The following is a 17,944-nucleotide window of genomic DNA, read 5'->3' as shown; positions in this document are numbered from 1 at the left end:
GGTACTGGGGATCAAATTTAGGTCCTTGCGCTTGCAAGGCAGGTAGCTGAACCATTGAGTTCTTTATATATTCTAGATAGTACACCTTTGTCTGAGGAACAGCTGGTAAATTTTTTCCCACATTGTAAGTTGTCTCTTAGCTCTGCTTGTGATTTCACTGGCAGTGCAGAGGCTTTTTAAAAAGACGAGATCCCAATTGTTGATTCTTTGTGCTAGCTCCCATGCTACTGAGGATTTGTTCATAAAGTCTTTTTCTATGCCAATATCTTCAAGAGTTCTACCTAAGTTATCTTCCAGCAAGTTTAGTGTTTCTGTTTTAATATTTATATCTTTAATCCACTTGGATTTTATTTTAGTACATGGTGAAAGATACAGGTCTAGTTTTAATCTTTGACAAGTTGAAATCCAGTTTTTCCAACACCATTTATTAAAGAGGCTATCGTTCCTCCAGAGAGGCTGTTTAGCTCCTTTGTCAAAGATGAGGTAGTTGAGTGTGTCAGGAGATGTTTCTGTATCTTCTAATCTGTTCTGCTGATCCTCGGGTCTGTTTTTTGCCAGTACCATGCTGTTTTTATCACAGTGGCTTTGTAGAATAGTTTCAAATTGGGCATTGTGATACCTCCTGCCATGTCTCTGTTGCCAAGAATTGCTTTTGCTATTCTAGGTCTCTTCTGATTCCAAATGAATTTTTGTATTGTTTTCTCTAGTTCTATGAAATAAACTGTTGGGATTTCAATAGGGATTGCATTGAATCTGTATAGCAGTTTTGGAAGCATGGCCATTTTCACTATATTGATTCTTCCTATCCAGGGGCAAGGGATGTCTTTCCATCTTCTTATATCCTCTTCGATCTCTTTTTTAAGAGTGCTGTAGTTTTCAGTGTAAAGGTCTTTTGTCTCCTTCATTCGATTGATTCTGAGATATTTCATTTTTTGGGGGGCTATTGTAAAAGGGATTGTTTCCCTAATTTGATTCTCAATGAGATTGTTGTTTGTGTACAAGAAGACTATTGATGTTTTAGTATTTACCTTGTATCTAGCTACTCTATTGAACCTGTCAATCAAGTCTAGAAGTCTTTTGGTGGAGTTCTTTGGGTCTTCTATGTAGAGGACCATATCATCAGCAAATAATGACAGTTTAACTTCTTCCTTTCCTATCTCTATTGCTTTTATTTATTTCTCTTGTCTAATTTCTGTGGCTAATGTTTCCAAAACTATATTGAACAGGAGTGGTGATAGTGGACATCCTTGTGTCATTCCTGATTTTAACATGAAGGTTTTCAGTTTTTGACCATTTAATATGGTGTTGGCTGTTGACTTTTCATAGATAGCCTTTATCAATTTGAGATAAAGACCATCTATTCCAATTTTCTGTAGGTATTTTTTAAAATCATGAATGGATGTTGAATTTTGTTGAATGCTTTTTCCGCATCTATTGAAAGGATCATATGGTTTTTGTCCTTGATTCTGTTAATATAGTTACACGTATTGATTTACGTATGTTGAGCCATCCCTGCATCCCTGGGATGAATCCGACTTGGTCAGGGTGTATGATCTTGATGACCTTCTGTATTCTTTTTTTTTTTTTTTTTTTGAGTTTATTGGTACATTTAGGGATACAGTACAGTTACATTCATTGTTGGGATCATGTACCTTTACATGGCAAGTCTTGATTCTCATTTTTTCCCCTTACCTCTGCCCTCCCTTCACCCCCTCCTCCCCTCCCCATCTACAAACACTTTATTTTCATCTTTTCATTCAATGACCTTCTGTATTCTGTGTGCCAGTATTTTATTGAGGATTTTTGCCTCTATGTTCATTAGGGAGATTGGCCTGTAGTTCACTTTTTTTGTTTGCATCTTTCCCTGGTTTTAGAATCAAAGTAACACTTGCTTCCAGGAATGAATTTGGAAGTATTGCTTCTCTTTCAATTTCATTGAAAAGTTTAAAGAGTAGTGGCAATAGTTTTTTGGTAAATGTCTTGTAGAATTCAGCAGTGAATCCATCAGGACCTGGGCTTTTCTTTGTTGGTAAATTTTATTTGTTCGTTTGTTTGTTTGGTACCAGGGATCAAACTCAGGTCTTTGTGCTTGCAAAGCAGGCAGCAGAACCACTGAGCTAAATCCCAGCCCTGTTGGTAAATTTTAAATTATGTTTTCAATTTCACTTTGGGAGGCTGAGGCAGGACAGTTGCAAGTTTAAATCCATTCTGAACAGCTTAGGGAGACCCTATTTCAAAATAAAAATTAAAGCAAAGCTGAGGATGTAGCTCAGTGTGAAAGCCCTGCATTCAATCCCTGGTTCCACAAAATAAAATAAATTTAATTTACATCAAAAACCATTGTCAAAGACTACTTACTTGAAGTTGGCTCTTTGGACTAACTTGTCTACCTCCCCACGAGTCCTCTGAAATGACAGGAAAAGATTTCATAAAATACTGAGGACAAGAGAGGGTGCCATCTGGGGACCAGAAACTATAAGAAACTCCTAAAAATAAGCCAGGTGTGGTGTTGCCTGCCTATAATTCCAGCACTCTGGGTGGATGAGTCAGGGGAATTACAAATTTGAATCCAGCTTAGGCAATTTAAGCTATTTAGAAAGACTTTGTTTCTAAGTAAATAAATGAACAAATAAATAAATGGCTGGGGATGTAACTCTGGGAAGGCCTGAGTTCAATCCCTGGTACTGGGGGAAAAAATCCTAAAAATACAAAGCAGTTCAGATGAGATTATAAGTGTAAAGAGAATCACAAATCAAAACAAGCAGGAGAGGGGCTGGAGGTGTGGCTCTGTGCTAGAGCACTTGTTTATCACATACAGGTTCCTGGGGATTCCCTTCCCAGCACTGCCCCCTAATACACACACAAAAGGCAAGAACCGAAATTAGGAGAGCCGGGTAGGCTCTCAGAGCCCTGGTCCTTAACACAGGGCAGGGAATGTCCTAATGACAGTGAACTCCTTACCTCCTGCCTAGAAGGGACAGCCGGGACAGGTATGAAGAATGTTGGGAAAGAATCAGCATTAGGACTGGGAACAACTTCAACGGTTTGTAGTATAATGAAGGAAACAGGTTTGTGGGAAGGTATTGTGTCTAGCCTGTACCCTGTGGCCAGTGACTGAAAGCCAAGTGTGGACTTGGTAAGTGACGGGCTGCCTGACTGGGGAACCGCGCCATCCTTCTGCCTGCCTGCTCTTATCCAGCTGAAGGAAGAGGACTTCCTGGTGCACAGTCTTTATTTAAACACGTCCCAGCCGGGCATGCTGGCTCACGCCTGTAATCCTAGCATCCGGGAGGCAGAGACAGGAGGATTGCTGTGAGTTCGAGGCCAGCATGAGCTACATAAAGTGAGACCCTGTCTAGAACAAAACAAAACAAAAAACACAAAAGCAAAAAGCAAAAAGCAAAAACCAAACCAAACCAAACCAAAACAAAAAAACACTGTCCCTTCACTCGGGCTCTTTTGTCCTTGATACTACTGACACATTGGGTTGACTAGTTTTGTTTTTTTTTTTTTTTTTTTTTTTTTCTTTCATGATGCTGAGGGCTAAACCCAGGACTTCATGCCGGCTAGGCAAGCACTCTACCACTGAGCTACATCCTCAGCACCAAGTTGGCTAATTCTGTGGTGTGTGTGTGTGTGTGTGTGTGTGTGTGTGTGTGTGTGTGTGTGATTACCATGCAGTATAAGATGTTGAGCAGCATTCCTAGCTTCTGTGCACTAGAAACAAGTAATTTCCACCCCCAGTTATGACAGCCAAAAATATCTGTAGACATTGCTAGATGTTCCCTGGGGCAAAATACAAATGTTGTTCCTTGTGAGCCGCTGGATTAGGCAGTCCCCTTCCTTTTTTAGTTTCAAAGTAGAGGATTGAACCCAGGGCCTCTGCACTGAGCTATATCCCCAGCCCTTTATTTATTTACTTGTTTTTAAATTTTGAGACCAAGTATTGCTAAGTAGCGACATTGCGGAGGCTAGGCTTGAATGTGCACTCTTCCTGTCTCAGCCTCCCAGAGTGCTTGGATTATGGGTGCGTGCCACCACTCCCGCTTCTGCTCTTGCCTTGGCTGGCAGAGAACCACGCACTCTTGCAGTCAGACTTTGCAGCTGGATGAGCCAGTTCAGGCTTAGCTATGCTTTCTCTTTCTACCAGGCCACTGCTGTGGCTGCTGTGTCCCCGCATGCTGGAGATGGGGGTGTTGATAATGTGGAGAACCCTGGTCTGAGTGGGATGGACAAGTAGCTCGAGCCACAGACAAACTGAGTTCCCACCTCTGTGCATAGCCCAGCCAGCTGTGACCTCGCCTCTCTCCTACCAGGAGCTGAGCCCCCTGAAAGCTGCCTCTCCTCCCCTCCTGATTTCCCCAGTCAGGGGCAGAGAAAGTGGAAGCCTACAGGTCACCATCTTGGGGGAGCCTGGCTTGAAGGCATCAGGAGGTTTCCCTGAACCTTCCTTGTAGGACTCTGAGCAGGGAGGCACTCACGGATACCTGCCAAGACCTTGGCTAAAGAAAGGTGGGTCCTGAACAGCACTTCCTTTTAAAAATGAATTCCAGGGAAATAACAGCACATCATAGAAGGGAACGGAATATGCCTGAGTGTATCACAAGTAGGAAAGGCAAGGCAGTAATTTTGTGACTCATTTATTTTAGGATCATATGCAAAACGTGTTTTTTTTTTGTTTTTGTTTTGTGTTTTGGTGTGGTACTGGGGACTGAACCCAGAGATGCTCTACCACTGAGCTATAACCCTAGCCCCTTTTATTTTTTTCTTTTGGGACAGGGTCTTGCTAAGTTGCTCAAGCTTGTCTCAAAATTGTGGTCCTCCTGCCTCAGACTTCTCAGTAACTAGGATCATGGGTGTGCACCCTGCTTGGCTCAGAATTTTTTTCTTTTTTCGATGTTGGGGATTGAACTCAAGACCTTCACACTGAACTAACCCCCAGCCCTTTTCTTTTTTATTTTGAGACAGGGTCTCACTAAATCTGAATTTCTCAGGTTGTCCTTGAACTTGGGATCATCCTGCCTCAGCCTCCCAGAGTACTGGGATTAGAGGTATGTGCCAACATGCCTGCCTACAGAAACTGTACTCTATTGGGTTTTTGTTTGTTTGTTTTGTTTTGATTTTTTGAGACAGGGTCTCACTATGTAGTTAAGCCTTCTGAGTGCTGGGATTACAGGCATGCGCCACCGCACCTGGCTGTACCCTACTGTTGATGTTGATGAATAAAGCTCAGAACTCTTTTTCTCCTGATGGACCTACTATTCTCTCTCACTTGTCCCTGCAGTTTCAGCAGTTCTCTACTACGAACGGGGATTAGCTTTATAGTCAATTTAACAACTTATCAAAAAACAAACCTGGGGGTGGGGATTTAGTTCAGTGGTTCCGCCCCCTACCTTGTAAGTGCAAGGTTCTGTGTTCCATCCCCAGTACAAACAAACAAACAAACAAAACAAACAAACAAAAACAAACCTAAGAATGGAAGGCATAAAAAAGTGAGTCTGGATCTTCATTAGAGGAGCACAGCTGTCCACACTGGATCCCGGTGTTTTCTTTTTTCTGAGTCAGGGTCTCACTATGTAACTCAGGCTGGACTCAAACTCACAGTGATCTTCCTGCTTCAGCCTCCTGAGTGATAGGGGTCAAGCAAAGCCAGAGTGTCCTTCATCACAGAGTTCAGATCTGTCAGTGATAGGAGGGAGAGGAGCAGAGGAGGAGGAGGAGGAGGAGGAGGAGGAGGAGGAGGAGGCATGGGTGCAGGGAGCTCCATTTGTTCATGGAACCAAATGCAAAACATCTTCTGTGGTGATACAGAATCTTGGAGCCACCCTTCCTTCCCTGAGCCAGTCTTGTGCATTGGTCAATCCAATCACACATCTTGTCTTCCCAGGGAGAAAGAAAAAGTAAATCTCCAGCCGCAGAACATACAGCTGTGTAACATAAAAATAACTGGGAGGTATGGGGAATGGAGAGGGATATAGGCTGAGGAACTTTGCAACCAACTACAGCTTTGTATTTTCTGGAGGCACTATTCCCAGCACCCTACTTGGGTTAAAGGTCCAGCATCTTATTTGGAGGTCAGGAATGATTTCAGGGTCTCATTATGTAGTTTAAATTGGTCTGGGCTGGGGATTTAGCTCAGTGGTTCTGCTGCCTGCCTTGCAAGCATAAGGTCCTGAGTTCGATACCCAGTACAAAAAAAAAAAAAAAAAAGCGATGATCCTCCCAGCAATCCCCTTGTCCACCGGAATTACAGGGTAGGCACACCACCAGGCCCAGCTGCAAGCCATGTTTCTCATCAGCTCCAAGCCCAAGTGAAAGGTCTCAGGAAAGAGTATGGTAAAGAGAAGCACAGTCCAAGTGTTGGAGAATGACAAGAAGTTTTCGGCCTTTTTTGTACAGACTGACCATTGAACATAGTGTGCAGTCACTTCCATCTCAGTAATAAAGCTGTTTACACACACACACACACACACACACAAAAAAAAAAAAAACAAACAAATGAACAAACCCAACTTTATTGGGCTAGGCACAGTGGCCTATGCCTATAAATCTCAGCTTCTGGGTAGTCTGAGGTAGGAGGATCACAAGGTTGAGTCCTGCCTGGGCTACTTTGCAAGATTCTGTCTTAAAAAAAGAAAGTGCTGGGGATATAAGTCAGTGGTAGAGCGTCCCTGTGTTTGATACTCAGTACCGCAATAAATAAACAAGGGCTTTAGATGTAGCTCAGCGAACTCTCTGGGTTCAGTCCTTAACAACACGCGCGCGCACGCGCACACACACACACACACACACACACACACACACGCAAACCTATAATCTCAGCACTCTGGGAGGCTGAAGCAGGAGGAGTTCAAGTTTGAACCCAGCATGGACAGCTTAGCAATTTAGTGAGACCATGTTTCAAAATAAAAAAAATATTAAAAAGTTTAGTGTGAAAGCCCTGGGTTCACCACCCAATACACACACACACACACACACACACACACACACACACACACTTATATTGGAGTAAGATGGAATTTGTTTTCCTCTGAACCATAGGTAAAGCCATGTCCTTGCTGAGCTGGGAGGTACCCACAAAATAAGATTTTTTTATTTTATTGAGTTTATTGGTACTTTTAAAGTATACAGTACAGTTACATTCATCACTGGGATCTTGCACCTTTACATGACAGGTCTTGGTTCTCATTTTTTCCCCATACCCCTCCCCTCCCTTCACCTCCTCACCCTCCCCTATTTACAAAGACTTTGTGTCCATTTTTTCCTTTTCTCATATTTTTCCTTTTCCCTTATTTCCTTTCTCCTACCCTTCCCACTTCCCCTACAGCTTTAGCCCTTTTCTTCCTATCTCACATTATCATTATACAATCTGGATCTTATTTACAATTATAGTTTTTCACACCAGAGAAACTATTTGGTATTTACACATGTGTGTCTCATTTATTTCACTTAAGAGTATGGCCTCAACATCATCCATTTTCCTATGAATGACTCTAGTTTCTCATTCTTTATGGTTGACTAGCATTCCATTTTATAGAAAAGCCACATCTTCTTTATCTGGTCTCTAATTCTGAACAGCCTTTCAATGGTAGTATCAGAGACCTGCCCCCCCTTTCTGAAGGTATTTGGCAGGAATCATATTGATGGGATGCGGAACCTCCTGGCACTGGTTGTGGTATTGCTGCAGCCATGGCCTGAGCTGGGTGGGGGCTTTCCCAGAGATTCTAAAGCATGCTCTCTCTGCAGCAGAATAGTCAGCAAACCCGTGTGGTGGTCCGTGTGGAGGTGGAATCCACACACAGCGGCAAGGGTGCCCAGGACGCTGTCAACTTGATCTCTATAAAGACAGCACAGCTGCCCAAATGTGCCTTCGCCACAGTCCAGGAGCAGAGACTTATCAGGGCTTATGTCAATAAGCATGGCTCTGACATTCTGAATCTTTGTAGGGATGGCAGACCCTGTTCCAAGGAAGGTGATTTCTGGATACTGGCTTTTTTTCTCTGTGGGGTTTGGACCATCCTGTATGCTCTGCCTATATTCCTGCACACTCTCCTAGAAATTGGGAGCTCCTGGGCCTCAGCTATGAATTAATCAGGGATGCACGTAACAATGGCAGCCCTCTGCCAGTCCCTCCTGGGACGGAGCTGGTACTCGAGGAGGCATTCACCCAGGACAGTGGTCACACTGAGGTTCAGGCCTTCCTCCTTCCTGTGGAAACTGGTGGGCAAGGGAAGAATGTCTGGATGGATGAGGTTGAGCTGCATTTGTATCTTGCGGCTGCGAAGGATGTGGACTGACACAGTTCTCATTCGGGATCAAGTGCTGGGTGCCAGGCCCAAACCTCCCCATCCACTTCTGGCACCTGCCGTCCACAGGCACAGGTTCTGGGGCTGTGTGAACCACCACGGCCACAGGGCCATCAGTCTCTCCTTGGTACCTCTTAAGGGTGGTACTGTCACAAATGGGCTGGATGAATCTTTCACCTGGACATTCTACCACAATAAATGCAAGACCAGGATCCAAGGGGCGTGCAGAGCTCTTCAGCCAAAATCTCTCTTCCTTTGGACGTGACACTCTTCCCATCCTTGACAGCAGTGAGGATGGGTGCGATGGCAGCCATCCAAAAGGGGAAGCCCAGTTCTTTTACTTTGAGCACCAAGAAGTCTCTTCTCTTTGACTGAAGCTTACATACAAAAGCAACAGCCAAAGAAGGGTCCCTGCCATTTATTTTCTGGCTAATACCTTTCCAGCAGGGTTTGTTCATACCATTGCCATCTAGAAGGTGCTGCTTACTTTCAGCTGATCCGGAGTTAGAAAGCTGTTCTGGGCTGAGCCTGAGGAGGGACCTTTCTGGGCTCTTCGAGGGCTGGTGGTCTCCACGCCTGCATTCACTGTATATGGGGACTTGGTGAACTGTCATGGTTTCACCTTTGTATTCCGGAGCAGAGTGGGTCTGCACAGCCAGGTCTGTTCCTTTCAATGGGTCCAAAAATATTTTGATTGCTTCCAAGTACTTTTTCAGTTGTGGAGGTCCAGAAAGTGAACACTCTGGAACCCCAGTTTCTTTAAAAGCAAGACTCATTCCACACAGTCCCCCAACGTTCCACCAGTGCATTCGCGTCAGGAACATGTTGTCCAAGAGAGAAACCTTCAGTTTGTGTTCTTGCATGAGTTGATGGACGCCTTCTCCACAGTTGAACAGATAACCAGTGTACTCTGAGAAGACCTATCGCGCAGCGCTAGCATCCTGGCCACTGGCCGCCACTACCTGCGGGTACACGGTGATCGGGGTCCCAGGCTCCAAGGACACGCCACGCTTCTCCCACACGAGCAGGTGTCGCAGCGGGTCCTCGGGCTGCCGCTGGCGCCGGGCGGGTCCTTGAGACATGGTGCGCCTGGCCGCAGACTGCAGCAGTGAGCGGAGAGCCCACAAGCGCTCATCCTTAGCTGGGCTGAGAACACAGCCGGTCACTTCGCCCGCGTGCCCCTAGTACAGTCCCTCAGCTCCGCAAGGGGAGCCCAGCCAATCAGAGAGCCGAGAAACAGGCAGCCCACCTGCGAGAGGCTATGCATTCCCTGGGCCTGAGCTTGAGGGCTCCTCGTCTTGAGAAAATGGCCCCACAGAACTGGGGCACATTTCATTCCTTCTTCCCTTAGTGTCTGTGAAGTCAGGGTGGCTTCTGACCCCAGCCCTCCTGCACATGCTCGGGAAAGACACCTAACACCTGTTTCGGTCTCCATCTCACACCTGTGACTCGGTGACAATAAATGACTGCAGTGTCTGCCTCCGGAGGGTGGGTGGGAGCTGAGAGGCCGAAGTCAAACAGCTCCAAACCTGCGTATGCTGGTGGTTTCTTTCTGTGTTACTGGGGCTTGAACCCAGGGCCTCCGTCATGCTGAGCATGCATTCTCCCAATGAGCCACAGCCCAGCACACAACTGGGGGTTTTAATGTTCCTTAACACAAAATATTTTGTTCCAAAGTAGAGCCCCCCTTCCCTTCCCCAGAGCGATCTCACACCCTGCATGGACCAGCTGGGAGAGGGGCGCCTTTGTTTCCCCATCCCACTCCCCAGCCCTGGGTTGGGAACCACTTCATGGACGGTCTCATGCCCTTGTCCTGGGGTCTCTTCCATCTGTTGCCCTCCTGCTTGGAGACCAGAGTGGTCTCTCTCTCTCTGTCCACCACCTGGCCACAGTGGACACTCTCTCCCAATTTCTTCATGTTCCCAGTTGATGGTTTCACTTGCCTCCTCCCACACATTCCCAAAGGGTCATACTCCGTGGCTGAGGGTTTAGGATTTATCCACATCAGAGGGGAATGTCCTCCAGTGGAATATCAAGTTCCATGTGCTCTACTCAGCATCTGCTCATTAGGTGTTGAATGAATGACTCCTTTGATGCAATAAATGTGCTTTTTTTTTTTTTGTACCAGGGATGAAATTTAGGACCTTGTGCTTGCGAGGCAGGCGCAGTGCCACTGAGCCAAATCCCAGACCCAGCAAAAGTGCTTTTAAGAATCTGTTCTAAAAACAAAAAATTTACTTGCACACATGCATAGCATTCTGTGAACAAGAATGACAGGATCCACCAGGTGTGGTGGTGAGTGCCTGTGATCCCAGCACACAAGGAGACATCATGAGTTCAAGGTCAGATTGGGCTACATAAAGAATTCAAGGCCAGCTTGAACTACATAGCGAGACTCTGTCTCACCCTCGCCCCAGAAAAGAGGATCCAACAACTGGGAAATGTTGCAAATATTTATTGTCAATAACCGATACAAGGTAAATGAAAGCCAAGACTTCTCCATTCACCTTAGTTTAATGAGCAAAGCAGACAGATAACAGGTATTCACAGGGGTACCCCATGGGCTTGTGTACATGCAGAGAATAATCTGGAATTAAGCACCTAGAACTACCCTTGGTAGTCACATCTTTAGCGAGCGATGGGTAGCACAGAGAAGATCAGACAATACTTTTGCTTTAAATAGATGCATGGGCACACAGACAGAAATATGCATGAGGTATATGTGTTACTTGATAACATCTAATATAAAAACTAAACTAAAATGTTAATGTCTAACAGAGGGCCTATCACACAGTAAAAGTAGTGCTAACAATGCTTATCAAACAGTAAGAACAGTGCTAACAGAATGCTTGGCACATAGTAAGACCAAGCTTAATTTTTATCTGCTGTGAACTCTTCTTTTCACTTCCCGTAAACCTGGTGGCCAGGAGTTTACAGCCATGTCCGTGATTGCTGATTGCCAAAAGCCACCAGGTTTTCTCTTCACGGACATCCCTGAGTCTGAGTCAAGGAGAGAGAAGGAAGACAAGTTACAGTGAGCTCGCACCGCTCAGACTTGGCTGCCAGCCCCTCCTCCTGACCTGCGGAACTATAAACTCCCATTCTTTCTGACCCCAGGACCTCTGCTCTTCCAAGCAAGCCCTCTGCTGGGCCACAGTGACTTCCCCACTTGGCCTGTGCATTCCTGGGTTACAGTAAGGTGCGGCCCATACCCCAGGAATGGCCTGGGGTTGGAGAGCCTACAGCATTCAGGTTAAAGAGTAGAAAAAGTGTGGGAAATCTCATTTAGCCTCCGTGTTGCACCTCATGGAACTAGGAGAAGCAGATGATTTGGAGGAACCAGGAACGTGCGGGGTCACAGGAACATAACAGAACAGCACACCTGCAGTGGTGAGGGATCCGTGTCAAAGGGTCACTTACAGACTTAGTTGTCTTCTTCCTCCTCGGGCTCGCTGATCTCTTCATACACCACAAAATTCTTCCGTTCATGCAGCCGGTGGCTCCAGACATTGTCCCCTCTCTTGAAATCTATGATGGAGAAAGGCTGGTAAGTGAGGGTTGGGGACACGGGGAATGTTAGGTCTGCTTTGTCAGAAAAGGAAATGCTTTGCCCTTCCTAGTGCCTGCAGGCTTTCCATGTGCTCTGGTTTTCACATCTCTGGGCTTCCAGAGGCTGAGATTTTAGACCCAAACTAGTAGAGATCAAGTGTCAATTTAGGTGCAAGCATCTGGACTCTCCCACTGTTAGGTTTAAATTCCCAAACTCTTCTCTCTCCAGAACATCCCCTCTCACCCTGTGTCATTCACCATGCATCTGTGAAGGGCACACTGTGTGCCAGGCACTGAGCTGTGAGACACGCTCTCAGGTCACCATGTGGAATCATTACCTGAGCAACTTTCATGTTGTGAGGCCTCTAGATTTAAAAGGTAATGTTTCCTACCAACTTATGAGCCATCATTTTAAATTCCATCGTATGGACTAAGAATCTGGAGCACAGAAAAAATTTTAAATTTATGATGCTGAACATTGAACCCAGAGCCTTTGCACCGAGCTACAACTCTAGCCCTTTTAAATCTTTTTTTTCTTTTCTTTTTACATTTTGAAACAGGCCTCCCAAAGCCACTAAGTTACCCAGGCTGGGCTTGAGTGCATGGTCCTCCTGCCTCAGTTTCCAAGAGTGCTGAGGCCGGGCCAGGGATGTAGCTCAGTGGTGCCGTGCTTGCCTCAAAAGCGCAAGGTCCTGAGTTTGATCCCCAGAAGAAAAAAATAGTGCTGGGGTTACAGGCATGCACCATCATATCCAGCTGGGAAAACTTAGAAGATGTGCCCAAAGTTTAGATGTGTGACAACTCAAGCCTGTGATTCTGAAGTCAGATTCTAACGTCTTAGCTGGTGGTGCTGGGTGAGGTCCTCATCCCAGTTTGGGTCCTGGGACCATGCCACACTCCCAGACCACGCCCTGACAGCCAGGGAAGCCCAAGGGCTTGTTCCTGAGCTGTCACCTCTCACCTGGTATGTTCGGATTTTTCTTCCCAGAGGTGCTTGCTTCTTCTGGGCGGCTTTTCACTCTCCCAGCCTGTTCTTCAGGTGCTCCTGCCACTATCTTCTGATCATTACCTTTGTTTTTTGGCTCCTTTTTAATATCAAGGACACATATAAGCAGTATCAATGACATTTTTTTAGTACTTTAGAACCTATAGTGTCTTTCCATGCTTTTTCTTCTCTTTTTTTTGGGTCCCACTATGTAGCTTAGTCAGTCTGGTCTTGAACTCACTATATAGCCTGAGCTGGCCTCGAACTTGTGGCAGTCTTCCTGCCTCAGCCTCCTGAGTGCTGGGATCATAGGCATGTGCCCCTGCGCCTGGCCTGAATGCTTTACCTTAATTAATGCTGTCATCACCTCTGGGAGATCATAATTTTATCTGTACCCAAAATTTGAGAAACCTGGGAGATTTTAAAAGAAGGGAATGGCCTAACTGAAATGTATTCTCAGGACTAGGATCTGACTCTATGTTGTATCCAGACTGATACTGCAAACAGAAAAAGTATCCATATAATTGAGATTGTGGTACCAGAAGATTTGGGAAACAAAAGCATTCTATACATCTGTGAAAGGAAGGGCTTCTATAAAGCATGGTGGGCCACATGCAGGCTCGTAGCTCGCTAGTGGGAGAGTAAATTTGAACCTGAAAAGAGAGGGCCCGAGTGTTGCTCAAGGTTTGTGCACTTTCCTGGCATGTGTGAGGCCCTAGGGCCCAACCCCGGCATTGCAAACAATATATCTTCATTATTATTTGGAGATAATAATAGAAACAATGTCAGAGGTTTCTTTAATGATTAAATAAATTAATCCATGTGACATGCTTAAAATAACATCTGGCATTACTATGAAAACAAAGTATTGGCAGTCACAACTGTCACTAAGTATTGTTAAGCTGTGGTGGTGGCTCCATCCAGCATTGTGATAAAGCAATGAGGAGGGGCTGGGAGTGTGCTTTAGCGGGAGGGTATATGCTGGGCATGCATGCAGCCCTGGGTTCAAACCCCACCACAAAAAAGGGAGGAAGGAAGGAAGGGAGGGAGGGAGGGAAAAAGAAAGTGAGGAAAAGGAAAGAAAGAAAGAAAAAAGATGAAGAAGCAGGCAGCAAGGACCAGGACATTTAGCTACTCTCCCCCGTAGCAATACTGACATTTAAGGAGAGGAAAGCTGTTAGATTTGGGAGACACTTACCTTTGGACATGTTCCAGTCGTCTCAGGTTCAACTAAAAGAGGGTGAGAAGTCAGAACTTTCCTTCCTTGGTAAACAGTCCATATCATCCTGTAGCTTTACAGGATGCTGCGGCGAAGTTTCAAGAGCACGCACAGTGCAGGAGTAGCTCCTGAATTATCTTTAGTGGGGGCTTTAGCAATTATTTGCAGCTTTCAAAAGTTTCCTTCTAATGATTTATAAAATGTGGACTAAAAGCTGGGCATGGTGATATATGACTGTAATCCCAGCACTCTAGGAGGCTGAGGCAGGAGGATTAAAAGATCAAGCGCAGCCTGCACAACTAAGTGATTTAATGAGTCCTTGACTCAAAATAAAAAATAAAAAGGTGGGCCAGGGATTTAGCTTAGTGGTTTCGCTGCTTGCCTCACAAGCACAAGGTCCTGAGTTCGATTCCCCAGTAATAAACAAACAAACAAAAAATAAAATAAAAAGGTGCTGGGGATGTAGCTCAGTATGAAGGTCCTGGATTCAATCCTCAGTATCAAAAAAAGAGAAAAGAAAAAGAAATCAAAAGAAAAACTAGGGCCAGTGATATACCTTAATGCAAAAGTAGGCCCTGGGTTCAATCTCCAGTACTGAAAAAACAAAACAAAACAAAACAGAAAACTGAAACCCCAAAAAACTGTTGCAGAGACTAAGGCCCTAGATTTTCAGACCTTGTCCAGTGACTGTGAGAGCTTGGGGATCTGGCCTGTTCAGTGAAGTCACTGATCTGTTGGAGAGTTTGGAGATTCTGCCCCCATCTTTTCACAGCTTTTTGGTCAGCAGAAAGGAGCAAGTAAATACCTCTTTCTGAGACTACACATTACTCAGATGCACAGGGACCTCTACTCTAGAACCGATCCCCCCCACCTTTTTTTTTTTTTTTTTTTTTTTTTTACCAGGGATCCAACTCGGATCCTTGTGCTTGGGAGGCAGGCGGTGGAAACACTGAGCTAAATTCCCCGCCCTTGGTTTTGAGACAGGATCTCACTATGTAATTGAAGCTGACCTCAAACTCGTGGTAATCCTCCTGCCTCAGCTTCCCGAGTGCTGCGATTACAGGCAAGTGCCACCACAACCCATTCCTTTTTTACCTTATGATGTCTCTGCTCTCTGAAAAGTGGAAAAGCTTGGTATACAAGTGTGTGCATGTGTGTGTGCGTGTGTATAGGCAGGATCACTCTCTCAAACTCTTTTAACAAGAACCACATATTCTTTAAAAAAGAGAAACATTTCAACATTCAGAAAATGATGAGGAATAATATCAAATCCAGTAGGATCTCAATATTATCCCTCAAGTGCTTCATACTGCTTTATTTCTTTATTCAATATATTTAAAAAACTACAGACAAGTTACTGCTGTACAGCCCCCACCAATTCCTGCCATCCCGCTCCACTTATAGCCCCTTTGCTGAATTTGGTGGCATTTCTTGTCACTCAGACTTTTTAATTTTTAGTTTTTTAGAACAGGGTCTCACTACACAGGCTAGGCTGGTCTTAAACTCCTGCCTCAGCCTCCCAAGGGCTGGGGGTATACATGTGCACCACCATGCCCAGCCTCATTCACTCAGGTTTTTATATATTTGCCATTTACTTATTACTTATCAAATATACATTCTTCTTTTGTATGTTTTAGAGTTTAACATGGATGGCCGCTGCATTTGACCTTCTGCATCAACTCTTTTTCCCCCAGGCTTGATGTGTGTGAGGAAGCAGCAGGACCAAAAAGCAGCCTCCTCCCATCTACTCACCTTTAGTCCCATGGCTGGAAGTTTCACCAGAATTATCCTTAGGGGTTGAATTGTCCTTTTTCTGGTTGTTCCTGAAAGTCGGCAGAAAGGCTCTGAGACCTGGAAAAAGAAAAGTATCAGTTTCTGAGAGGAGGAGGGAAGGGCAGGCTGTAGGAGGTTGTAGGGATTGGAAGGCTCAACAGAGCCATAGCCACCAGAAAGAACTGTGGGGGACACACATTTAAGCTCGTGCTGGCTGGTCCCTGTCCTCAGTCCTGGGACATAAAGGAACAGGACACCCAGAAACAGGCTTGGCATTTATCTCTACACATAAAGAAGTGAGAGGGCACTCACTGTCTCCCGAGAAAGAACTATAGTGTGGGAGAGGCCTGAGCAATGCCCACAGGTCTCCAGGCTTGTCTGCACCCACGATCCATTACCTAGACTAGACATGGTGATGTAGTTTCTTTTCAAATACACCCAGGTGATTTTGTCCGAATAGCTCAGCTTTTCCCACTGGCTCTCAGAAAAGTAGTTGGAAATTTCCTCAAAGACCTAGAAAAGGAGGAAAAGTAAAAATCTGGCAGCCTCTCCTTGGGAAGTGGGTGCCGTTCAGCCCGGGCCACTTCTGTTGCTGCAGGGCCTCTGTGGTGGACCTGGGAAGTAGAGGTGCTTCCCCTCGGTGACGCTGTGACTAACTGAGACATCAGGGTGAACAGGGAATAGTTCTCCCTGGGCACTCGGGGGGTGGCTTAATGCGGTGGCTTGCTCTCCTCCCATCTTCCACAACAGACTGGGCTCAGTCTCTGTTCCCAGCCACCATGTGTGGCACAAGGCCATAGACCTAATCTCTCTGGGGGAGGACAGCAAAGCTGGGAAGCTCCAGGAGCTCTGCATAGCCTTGTGTCACCAGTGCCTCTGTTCTTACATCCAGAGAAGTCTAGGTGCTCTGCACTGTCATCTGGCCACTCCTCTCCCCTTCAGACCCCTCTCACCTTATTTATCTTCTCTGATTTCAGAGTATTTTTCCCAGGTCCCTTTGCAAAGGAGCTGTCTCCATTCATGATTCTGGCAACAGTCTGATCTGGAAGGGACACAGCCTGATTATCTCCAGGCACAAGACCAAAGGTCTTGTGGAGGGAGAAAGCACAGAGGGGTGGCCACAAGTGTGGCCAGTTACTTGGCATCAAGTTCTACTTTTCCCCATTTTGGGCTTATTTGACTCTGAATAATGACATGGGGTGGGGGGATGTCAGGTGAGAACAAGTGGTTAGGAATGGCAAGTTTTCTGTGGGGACGAGCAAAGCAGCTTTGAGCCTCTGAGAGAAGGTGGCTGCTGTTGTTAGTAGCTCACTGGAGTTTATCTTAAATTGACAGAAAAAGCCAGGTATGGTGGCACTTGTAATTCCAGCACTCCGAGAGCTTGAGGCAGGAGTATCTCAAATTAAAGTTACTGAGACCCTATTTCTGCCACCCCGCCTCACCAAAAGCTCGGAATACAGCTCAGTGCTAAGGCTATGGGTTCAAATCCCATTTGGAATAAACAAACAAAAGAAAATTAAAGACCAAACCAAAACAAACAAACAAACATGCACAAAATCTAGGTATTCCAGCACTTGTGAGGTTGATGCAGGAGGATTGCATATTATCATCCCATATGGGCTACACAGTGACATCCTGTTTCAAAAACAAAACAAAACACCCTAAACAGCCCAAAACAACAAAACCCCCCAAATGAAGGAGAGCCATAAAGATATTTATTGGATAGCCCAGGCACAGGAGGAAAAACATTCCCTGTTATATCACTCACCTGTCAAAGGTGAGCCCAGACTGGGCAACTGAGTGACTCAGTGAGATCCTGTCTGAAAATTAAAACAAAGGGGGGTGGCGTTGGAGATGTAGCTCAGTGCAAACATACTGGGTTCAACCTCCAGTATATACAAACAAACAAACACATAAAGAGAGAGAGAGAGAGAGAGAGAGAGAGAGAGAGAGAGAGAGAGAGAGAGAAGGGCTAGGAATACAACACACTTAGATGGTACTGGATTCAATTCCAAATACCATTAACACACACACACAATAAAGAAAAACAAAAAGGAAAATTCATAGTTCAGTCTGAAGGCCCTGGGTTCAATTTTACAGGAAGCACACATA

General features: G+C 45.4%; 1 protein-coding gene and 1 pseudogene across 1 annotated transcript; both read right to left on the bottom strand.

Annotated features, from left to right (window-relative positions):
- Window positions 1-4,021: 4,021 nt before the first annotated feature.
- Window positions 4,022-9,895, bottom strand: LOC104849835 (annotated as a pseudogene).
- Window positions 9,896-10,757: 862 nt separating this feature from the next.
- LOC104849807 (protein SSX3) lies at window positions 10,758-17,633 on the bottom strand. The gene is made up of 8 exons (XM_010606402.1): window positions 17,601-17,633; window positions 16,786-16,874; window positions 16,231-16,345; window positions 15,812-15,910; window positions 14,039-14,070; window positions 12,817-12,940; window positions 11,727-11,834; window positions 10,758-11,306 (listed from the first exon to the last, which is right to left on the bottom strand). Exons 2-7 carry the CDS (start codon window positions 16,852-16,854, stop codon window positions 11,731-11,733), a joined length of 543 nt encoding a protein of 180 aa, XP_010604704.1. The 5' UTR covers window positions 16,855-16,874; window positions 17,601-17,633; the 3' UTR covers window positions 10,758-11,306; window positions 11,727-11,730.
- Between the last annotated feature and the right edge of the window lie 311 nt (window positions 17,634-17,944).

Source organism: Fukomys damarensis, unplaced genomic scaffold (assembly GCF_012274545.1).
Source record: "Fukomys damarensis isolate Sample0158 unplaced genomic scaffold, DMR_v1.0_HiC HiC_scaffold_39, whole genome shotgun sequence".
In the NCBI taxonomy this organism is placed as follows: Eukaryota; Metazoa; Chordata; class Mammalia; order Rodentia; family Bathyergidae; genus Fukomys; species Fukomys damarensis.
Note: the sequence above shows the minus strand (reverse complement) of the source record. Positions and strands in the feature narration are given on the sequence as shown.

What these genes read in the sequence shown, in the direction of transcription:
- LOC104849807 (XM_010606402.1), bottom strand. Translation starts at nt 16,854, where the DNA reads ATGAATGGAGACAGCTCCTTTGCAAAGGGACCTGGGAAAAATACTCTG. An exon ending in TTCCAGCCATGGGACTAAAG is followed by an intron (nt 14,071 to 15,811) that starts GTGAGTAGATGG and finishes ACCCTCTTTTAG; the next exon opens with TTGAACCTGAGACGACTGGA. An exon ending in GAAAAATCCGAACATACCAG is followed by an intron (nt 11,835 to 12,816) that starts GTGAGAGGTGAC and finishes TCTCCATCATAG; the next exon opens with ATTTCAAGAGAGGGGACAAT.